This window comes from Cataglyphis hispanica, chromosome 5 (genome assembly GCF_021464435.1).
Source record: "Cataglyphis hispanica isolate Lineage 1 chromosome 5, ULB_Chis1_1.0, whole genome shotgun sequence".
NCBI lineage: Eukaryota > Metazoa > Arthropoda > Insecta > Hymenoptera > Formicidae > Cataglyphis > Cataglyphis hispanica.
This window is the reverse complement of record NC_065958.1, coordinates 7,250,834-7,260,602: the sequence shown is the minus strand read 5'-3', so window position 1 is coordinate 7,260,602 and position 9,769 is coordinate 7,250,834. Positions and strand designations below refer to the sequence as shown.

The window sequence follows — 9,769 nt, the reverse complement described above, 5'->3', positions numbered from 1 at the left end:
TTGTTATTAAATTAACACTTTCTCTCTGATTTTTTTATATTTATAATATCTATTATAAGGAAGTATAGATATAATGTATAAAATCGTTGTTATAATAAAAATTACACAATACATAAAAAACTTTTCTATCTCTAGTTAAAAAATTGAAAAGAGATGAAAAGAATAAAATCTTCTCTGAAAAATATATCTAATTGGAAGTCTAAAAATTTTAAAAGCTGCGTTAAAAAATTAATTAAAATTTTAATTAGTGTTCTGTACAAACGTAAAAATAATATTATCTTCATAAATATTTCATTACTTTTTCTCACTTTATAAATATATTTTAATCTGTATGTTAGAAATTAGTAATCTCAACACTTTAACTACAAGGCTAAATTCTCTCCAATATTCATAAATCAAAAAGAAAATGTGCTAATTTCCAGAAATTTAGATTTGAAAAAACTGTCGACAGAGCGGAAAATGTAATAAAAAATAAAGCATGAAAGACAGGGAAAGGTTCGCTTTTTTTTCAGTTTATGGCTTCGGTTATCGCCGAAACGCGCCGAGTGCACGCGATATGACGCGAGTCTTCGGCAACCTTTATGGTTATGCGAAATTCCTCTCTTTTGACGGTGGCCGTAAAACTATTTTACAAGAAATGGTGGTAGTTCTTTACCGCCCGACTGTCGACTGTCATGTATAAACCTGAATTACAGGTAAAAATCCATGTTTTACACGGTACCTTGATATACGAGACCTTGGTGTTTCCTTAATTTATCCCTATTACCACGTCTTCAGGCATGTGAGAACGTAGATACAAAAAAATTCGTCGTCGTTCGAGGACGTCGTCTTTCGAGATTAATTTTTTAGCACTTCGTTTTTACTCAAAGTTTGACAAAAGATTTCTTTTTTCATTCAATGTCCTATCCAAATAATAGCTATCAACAAAATCAGAGAGAAAAACAAACTCGGCAAATATCTAACTCTAACAAAGGCCTGAAGACTGTTGACACGCTCAATCTCAAACTCTAAAGAAGAAAACGAAACTAATGTACAAACAGAATAAATTTTATAACCGATTACGCCGATCTCTCTTTATCACCTTTTTTAAATTTATCTCTGCTATCTAAGTTAAATATTTAAAGAAAAAAAAAAGATTTCAAAAATTTCGAACATGTAATAATATATCCTATACTTGTCGAATTACTATAAATCCATGATAGAGAACATCATAATTAAAATTATATAAAATAATTTCACACTTACCTAAAATGACAATAGCGCGGAGGATAGTAATAGAAGGATCGTTCGAAGTGGAGTTGAACAAGTTAAATATTGAAATTTCAAATTAATCATATATTTCTTCCTTCTATATATGTTCGCATCCTAAAATAAGTCGTCACTAATAAATCTTAATAATAACAAACGAGATTCGTTCGCGTGAGTACAATGTTTTTTCCGTATCTAACTCATATCATGCAAGTGCGCAGACATTAATAAATTCAGTCTTATGTACACAAAAGAGGAAGCCCTGTGACGCCATAAGGCTCGTTAGCCGATAAAAAGTGATTATTCGAGAAACGAAAGAAAAGCTCGTTGATCGGTACGTACTTGACAAGTATGGATCGATCGAATCGCGACGTATGGCACAAAGCTTATAAATCACGCGAGGAAAAAAAAAAAGCAATATAATTGGATACGCAGGCGCGCGCGTGAAGCGAAAGCAAGATCCCGAGTTTTCCAACTGTATAATCAACAAGAGAAAATTTGCATAAAAACTCGATACGACATAACGTCGCATCGAGATGTTTTCGATATGCCGTTAATGTTGAATTGATCACTCGGGATTTTGCTCGAAGCCCGACCTCGCGGCGATTCAAGCAGAAAAGCGATTCACCGGACATTACTATGCGAATACCGGGGCGTTATGATGGTCCGACGGATATACTTTACATAAATTCATCATACGACTACACGTGCGTATTAATATGTATTACGAGCACTGGAGATACGTGGAAAGCTTCAGCACGAGTAAAACAAAAAACGATCACCTCGCGTCAACGTCGTCGGCGAGGCTGATAACAACTATTATACGGATAGGATCGGTTCTACTATAAGAAGCCCGTTAGATCTCGTCAAAACGGTATGTTTTTCATTAAGATATATTCAATTTTTTTTTATTAAAAACATAAAAAATAGATTAATAAGATTTATTAAATCCTGGGGATATTTAGACGGCTCGTTATCGCTAAAATCAGAGAAAAACATTTTTAATTAACATATTGCAAATTATTTTTATTATCTTACCAAAGTTCAAATTGGTTAAGAGTCTAATAAAAATCTAGAAGGCAATATGAATGTAGAACCGATCCTGATTATAACAATAACATTTTTTGACTGCAACCTATATTGTCAGCGTTGATATTACGATAAGATCTACGTTACATCGAGTTCTATATCAAAAAATATCCGGTTTTACTGCTACCGCCAATGCATAGATACACAGCTGAAGATACATACTGTCCCGCCAAACGCGAAAAAGAATCGCGTCTAGTTGCATCGCAACTCGCGTCTGACTCAGCACGCGCATGCACTACTGACGTTCTCGACGGCCGCTTCTTGCCTTCGCGCGTACGATAAACTTTTTTTAGAAATCCTAAACACATACATCTAGTAACCTAGATTTAACTGAGACCGAGAGTCGCGGTAAATCGTAAATCACATGATCATCTGAACATTCATCGTTAAATATTCACGATCGAGCCGTAATTCTAAAAGTTCATATATATTACAAAACGTTATTATGTAATCGATCATTTTCACGAGCGTACCGAGGGAAGATTGCATCGACAGCGATAACAAGATCTTGATAAAAGTCAAAAAAAGTTTTAACCATCGCGTTAAGCATCGTATTGAACAATCTCAAAAAAATATGCTTATACGCCAGCCAATTAATACACACGTAATGTATCAGATGGCTTGAATACTGCAATAATTGACATGACAGTTCATCAACAAAAAAAAGTTTGACTGAATATTCTTTTTCATTGATGAAATCGCAATTTTTAACATTTAACACTTGGACTCTGCAAAATTCGCAACTTCGGTAATTATATTCTGAATCGTATCATTATGGCCCTCATCCACAATGAGACTCGCATAAAAAATATAAATCATTCCTCTCCATACTTTGTGTCTCCTCAGTCTACTCTAACGCGTGCAAAATCGATGCGAAATCAACTCGAAATATTCTCTCGAGATTGTTATATATGTATTTATATCGTTACGTCAAAAGTTTTTCACTTACACTCGACACTCTAGCGGCAAGTGTTGACGGTCTTCTTGACAAGGCAGGTGTTGCACGTGACCTCGCAACACCAGCGAAACCTACACTGGCAATTGATCTTCTCCTTGATGACTCTCGTATCGTAGCCTCTGCCGCAGCAGAGTAACTCACAGCCCTCGATCCCGGGACTAGTCGCATTGCACTGACGACCCGTCGTCCCTAGCGAGCCGGTCTTACGATTTAGCTTGCAAAAATCCGGCGAGTCTTCGCTGTAGATCAGATCGAATCTACCGGGCGGCTTGATCGTGGGACCCTCGGTGATGAAATTGTGACCGTCGTTGCTGGGAATGACCTTGGCCGCGCCGTCAAAGGACTCCTTCAGGCGATTACCGACCTCCCGGAACGGTGGCATTTTGCGCCAACAAGTGCGCACCGTGCAGGAACCGGAAAGCCCGTGACACTTGCACTCGGTCTTCATAAAGTTGCGTACAGCCTAAGGAGCGAATGTAAGCACATCGAATTGCAATGTATCTCGTCATCTTTCTAACGTGATCTGACGGTTATTTTAAGATTCTAATAATGATACAAAGCAAATCGAATCCAAATACATCAAAGAATCAATAGTTGAAAATAAGATATGTCAGTTTTATTATGTGTTGTATAGATATAAATCATATCGCCTATTAATTATAGTTGTAATAATTTTAAAATCATCAGCCTCTGATTTTATTAAAACAAGATATTTGTTAGAATATTGAAGATGTAAAATCAGCATCATCAAAAACTGGAACATTGATTTATATAATTATTACATTTGATAAATTTTTTCAAATAAATATTTTCCATTGCATTAAGCAATTATAAGAGTGACACATAATATTTTCACAGAATTGTGCAACTGTATCTTATGAAAATAGTAATATAAAAAAAATTATAAAAAGATTATTATATTGTTTATCAAGCACTGATAGTAAGCAATGATAACAAGCGATAGAAGAAAGACACGGTCAATTAGAAATGCATAAAAAAATAAATATAAAAAATAAATCTTACCAAACGTCCAGCATCATTGTTATGAAGCTTTACTAGCGTTTTAATATCGCTTCGTTTACGATAAGGCGCATCCATAAAATCTCGAGATTTTCTGAAACCGAAGTTCACGTTATCACCGCACCCACCCCATTCCCATTCTCCTTCCGTTGGCAAACTTTTCTGAGCTTTGGCTGCACGCACGAATTTAGCCAAACGATTACCTGCGCAAAAATCCACAGTCTTTCTCTTTCAAAATTTAATCGTCGAAATAATAACAACATCACATGTATAATGCGGAAAAAATCACACATTATAAATGCAGTTTTGAGAAACTTATTCCTGATATTACGCTACACAATTTTCTTGATAAAAATCTAGTAAAATAAAAATATAATAATAATAATTTTAGTATATTGAAAAAAATTTTTTAAAGTTTATAAATTATTGTAAATCTCTTTTCTATAAGATTAATGAAAAATCGATATGCGAATTAAATTATAAGAGAGATTAAAGAAGCAAGCTTTTACCCTTCGACGTCATCTTATCGCAAGAGCATTCCACGAGGTCACCCATAGTGCAGGCTCTCGTAATCGCATAAGTAACTCCAGCGGCGGTGATGGCATTCACGAAACCCGTCTCCCGCGTATCTGAAAGCATATGGTGGAGAATCCAAGATCAATTAATGGACTATTATCGTGGTAGTGGTGTGATCTGCGACATAAATCACCGATCGCGAAACAAGAAGGAGCGCGCCTTGTGCATGGTAAGCGAGTGGAAATAAAAAAAAAAAATTAGTAAGAATCTTCCCTCGGTCGCGTATGGAGAGTCTCGAAGGAGGATGCCGGGAGATAAGAGGCAATGTCGGCGAGTAAAGTTGAAGAAGGTCGCGCAATCAGATCGCTCGAGAAAGAAATCGGATTACGCATCGATCGGCGAATAAGACAATTTAGAGCCTTCGTGTGTGTGTGTGTATGTGTATACCGGAGAGCTTTGAGATGTGCATTATTTAATGATGTAGTTTCAAAAAAATTCCAGAGAATTTCATTTAAGAATTTAATTTTGTGCTAATAAATTTCGCGAGAATAAGTTTGATAAAATTGATCGTCTAATCGAAAAATTTTAACACTCTTACATTTTCATATGCACTGCGTAATAATATGATTAATAAATATACAATATTATATTCATAATAGCTTTTTGTCATTAGTATTTCTTAGATTAAGTTTTAAAAATATTGATGCAACTTTTCAACGAACACGTCTTGCGGAGATCATTACTTGATTGAATGATCTAGGTCAGTTGATCCGTGCAAGCATAGATCTAATTACGACGTTTAACTATGAACGAGTTATAGAGATTAGAACATCTATTCCTATGATAATGCAAGCTCTCCGTATATTGTTATCAATATGTCAAGTATAAAATAGACATGCGATGCAAGATATAATTTGATATTAAACACGCTGCATATGTACACACACACGTATGCAATAGTTGCTTTATGACAAAAGAGAAGTTATATATGACAAGTAGTCGATGTAACAATACGATGTAGCGATGAACACTTGTTCGAAACTGCGAATAACAAAATTATTTAATAAAATAGCGTCGTGATTTCTCATCGGATTACATATACGGTATTCTTTAATACTACAATTTTTTCAATCACTTGATCTTGAATCCGTACACACCCCATGTTCGAGATATCAAATTGCATTATTGTATTCGGTAGTTTGGTGAGTTGTGGGTGGCGCCGATCGCGAATAGGCCTGACGAAAAGATCAGCATGAAAGGGGGATATCGTCAATGTCGAAGGTCTTGGGAGCAGAGGCCCATTGGTGGGTCCCACAATTCCCAGCCCACGCTTGTCTGACTGCGATAGGTGTACCCATGGGGATTCCAGGGAGACTCGCGCCCGGTGCAAACTCCTCCAGTGAAGCGTGTGCGTGTATTCGGTTTCACCTGTCACGTCTCCACTCAATCATTAAGCGGACAATGCACACGACGCGGAATTTCACCCCTTTTCAAAACGGAATATCGCTCGGTCGACCATTGTCTCTAGCCTCAAGCGAGCATCCGGTTTTCGCAGGATGCATGTCAGATCACGTTTTCATTTTCGCATTCTACGTGCGCATTTTACACGTTTCTTTAATTCTTACCTTATATAAATAATTTTAAAAATTAATATCTCTCTTCTTTGCTCACATTTCATTTAGTAATTTTATTTATTTAAAAAATGCGATTTAAAACACGATTTAATGCTTAAATATTATAATGTAAAATTTAAATACGGAACGTGTCTCCTCGTTAAATTGACGTCGCCCTTCTTGCGAAATACTCGTCACGAATCGAAATCGTCTCGCGGATCTTGAATCGATCTTGCATCGATATGATCTCCGCTCCGACGCCCCGGTACGTCGGAATTAACTCATAACGTGGAATGCCCGCCCAATTACGGATTCAAGTCAAAGGGAGAGAAGAGCAAAATCACAGTAGCCATCGTGAATATCGAGCAGGGATGCATCGGCGATGCGAAATTGCGTCGCGATCACATCTTGCTGGTTTCTCTCTTTTTAGAAACTTGTGCGATTCGCTGTCAATTATCTCGATATAGACGGTATTGTTGATAATATCGATCGTTGTGCCGCCGAGAAGAACAGCACGTATTGTTCCGATCGTTCTCTTTACATTTATCATCTCTTTTTAATTTTCTTGATTTATACATGTCTGTCGTATCTTATATAAATTTTTATTACATATATATCCTAGAATTTTTTAATTTCTAAAATGATACATTATTGCCACACTACTTATAAGATAATCTCAATATTATAAATATAAAAAAAAAAAAATAAAAATCAAATGAAAGAAGGAGAAAGCACGTATCAAAGAAGACCAGAGGCAAACGCGGAGATGAGACGTACGGAGATCCGGATGGTGGGCTCCGCTGTGACGCTAGGCAGGAGTTATACGCGTTAAGTCTGGTTCTCCGTGGTTCCCATGGATTCCAGGCGGGTATCTTCAGCGCGGATCGACAGCGCGGACGGAACGGGAGGACGCAGGTCTGGGCAGAGAGAGAAGAAGGCTGCCTGCCACCGCCCGCGTATCTTCTGATGCATCGCCTCACCTTTCAGTGCGTATTTAAACGATACGATAGTTTTATACGAACGATCTGATATCGGTGCCTCGAGAGCGAGAGGCCTGGCTGGCTCTGCTTCTCCTTCTTCTTCTTCTTCTTCTTCCTTCATGGCCGATCGATCGCTCGTTCCATCTCTCGTTCCGGCTCCGTTCGAAACGGCACATCGGGCCCTTTCGACATGACGGAAGCATCGAGCTCTTTCGAGCTCACGCGGCCGGATCGTTTACGAGAGAGCGCGCGTCCTCGCTCCTCTTTTTTCACAACCTTCTCCTTCACTCGGATTTCCAGGCGCCGTTGAAATCGGTCCTAAATCTGAACGGAAGTTCGAAAAGAAGAAGTATTTCTCGAGGCAATTTTTAGAAATATGATCGAGACACATATACGTAGTCAAGATTTTTTTTTCTTCAACAAAGAAAAGATTGATTCAATTTATTATATTGCAGCTTTAACATTTTAAACATCTATATGTGATTTATATCTGAATAATAATAATAAAATTATTTTCAAGGCATTGTAAATAAAGCGCTATTTAATATTCACAATAATTTACTTTAGTAAATCGATAATCTCGGTTCGAAAAATATTTTCCTTTGTTAAACAATCCAAGCACACCCTTTATCTTTATATATAATATATTTATTAAATTAACGAATCTCGTGTTAATCAAATTTCCATTAAAATATAGTTTCTAATTGAACACGTATGGATCATAGATTGATCAAGAACTTTGTTCAATCTGTGTCTCGAAATATTTCTCTGAACGACAATTCATCTGAGCATTTTGATGATCGCCACGATGCGCGAGGAATGCCGGAGGTGCAGAGGAACGGCAGATAATATAAATCACTTCGAATCAATTAGACACGAGGGATCGTGGGCCGATGATCTCTTCGCGGTGCCGCGCCGCCAGCTGCACCTGTGAGAGCCCTTCGTCTCGAGTCGCCCGGACGGTTCGGCCAATTATCAGCATTCCGGGGCATTATCCTCGGAGCGGGACTTGCGCCGTAATTTAATTGCGCGAGTAGTCTCCTCTCCTTCTTTCTCCACCTCTCTCGCGGCACTTCTTCGTCTCTCTTTTTCGCAATGTTCTCTTCTCCGTCTCGTTCATTATTCTTCATTATTATAGGCGAAAGAGTAAGATGACAATAGAACAAATAGCGAGTAATTTCACTTTTAGAAATTGGAAAATATCTTTTCGCTTCTCTAAAACGTACGATCATCTGTTTCACTCGTGTCATATTGATTCCGTGAATACGTGAAGATAATACAGCATGAATAACGTAAAGATATAGATATTATTATATCTATATCTGATCTACATATTATTATATATAGATCAGATGTACTTGGAACGACTTGTTGAAAAAAGATATTGACAGGTAATGATATCATACGTATAATATTTTTATGCGTCATGTAACATCAAACTAAATTATATGCTAGTGAATCGATATCGAAATATTTCATTTACAATACGTAATATTGAGGCAGCGATACGTGAATACCGTCTCTCGAATCTTATCTTTAATGTATCGAGAAAGAGCGCTCGCAATGGCCGGAATACACTTTTCAATTTTATGAATTACTCATATGACTAATAACATCGAGCATAACTCCGAACTTAACGAAGGATTGAGTCATGACTTTTTTATAGGAACTTTTTTAAAAGAAAATTATACCGCTTATCTCGCGCAGATTACTCGCATTGCATCAGCGTCGCCGATTGACATATGCATAAATATACACGGTGCATCGACGGCATTCTTTCAATATTGCAGTACACTGATGAAAGAGGAATATTGCGAATGATGTTCCACTTGTCGCGAACGTATACACACGCCGAGATGATCCACTTAGTTGTCAATTATGTAACCTTATGGATTGCGCGAAATATGCTTGGTTGTGTAAATCGCGCGTATATGTTTTTATTCACTACGTTCGAGATTTCAGTGTAACGCAATCTTAATAGCGACGAATCTTAAGAAATCGATCATGCTATATTTTTTCCCAAATAAAATAGTTTATACATATAATTCACCTAATAAAATATCTTAAAAATGTGACGATAAAATTATAAAAATAATTTAAATATTTAATGAACAAGTATATTTTATAATTACATCCGTCAGGTATCTAATCAATAAAAAAAAATATAAGGAGATATTTTAGAAATTAATTGTTATCATATTTGATCATCTCTAGTCAGAGAAATGAATGACAGTTAATTAAAAGAATATTAATATTTCATTCCTATAATATCTAGCTAAACCTATATTATAGAATAATACGTTATTCAATAATATAAAAATAATATAAAATTTTTTAATATTAAA

The 9,769-nt window shown here is 36.5% G+C and overlaps 1 protein-coding gene across 3 annotated transcripts in view; it reads right to left on the bottom strand.

The window, feature by feature from the left end:
• Nucleotides 1-1,318: 1,318 nt before the first annotated feature.
• LOC126850030 (protein Wnt-6) overlaps nt 1,319-9,769 on the bottom strand; it is a 92,543-nt gene continuing 84,092 nt past the window's right edge. For all 3 annotated transcript variants that reach the window (XM_050592625.1, XM_050592627.1, XM_050592624.1), the window contains 3 exons: nt 4,825-4,944; nt 4,319-4,518; nt 1,319-3,758 (listed from right to left, as the gene is read on the bottom strand). In XM_050592625.1, coding sequence (XP_050448582.1) covers nt 3,297-3,758; nt 4,319-4,518; nt 4,825-4,944 — 782 coding nt within the window. In that variant the 3' untranslated portion in view covers nt 1,319-3,296. The remainder of the gene's footprint in view (nt 3,759-4,318; nt 4,519-4,824; nt 4,945-9,769) is intronic.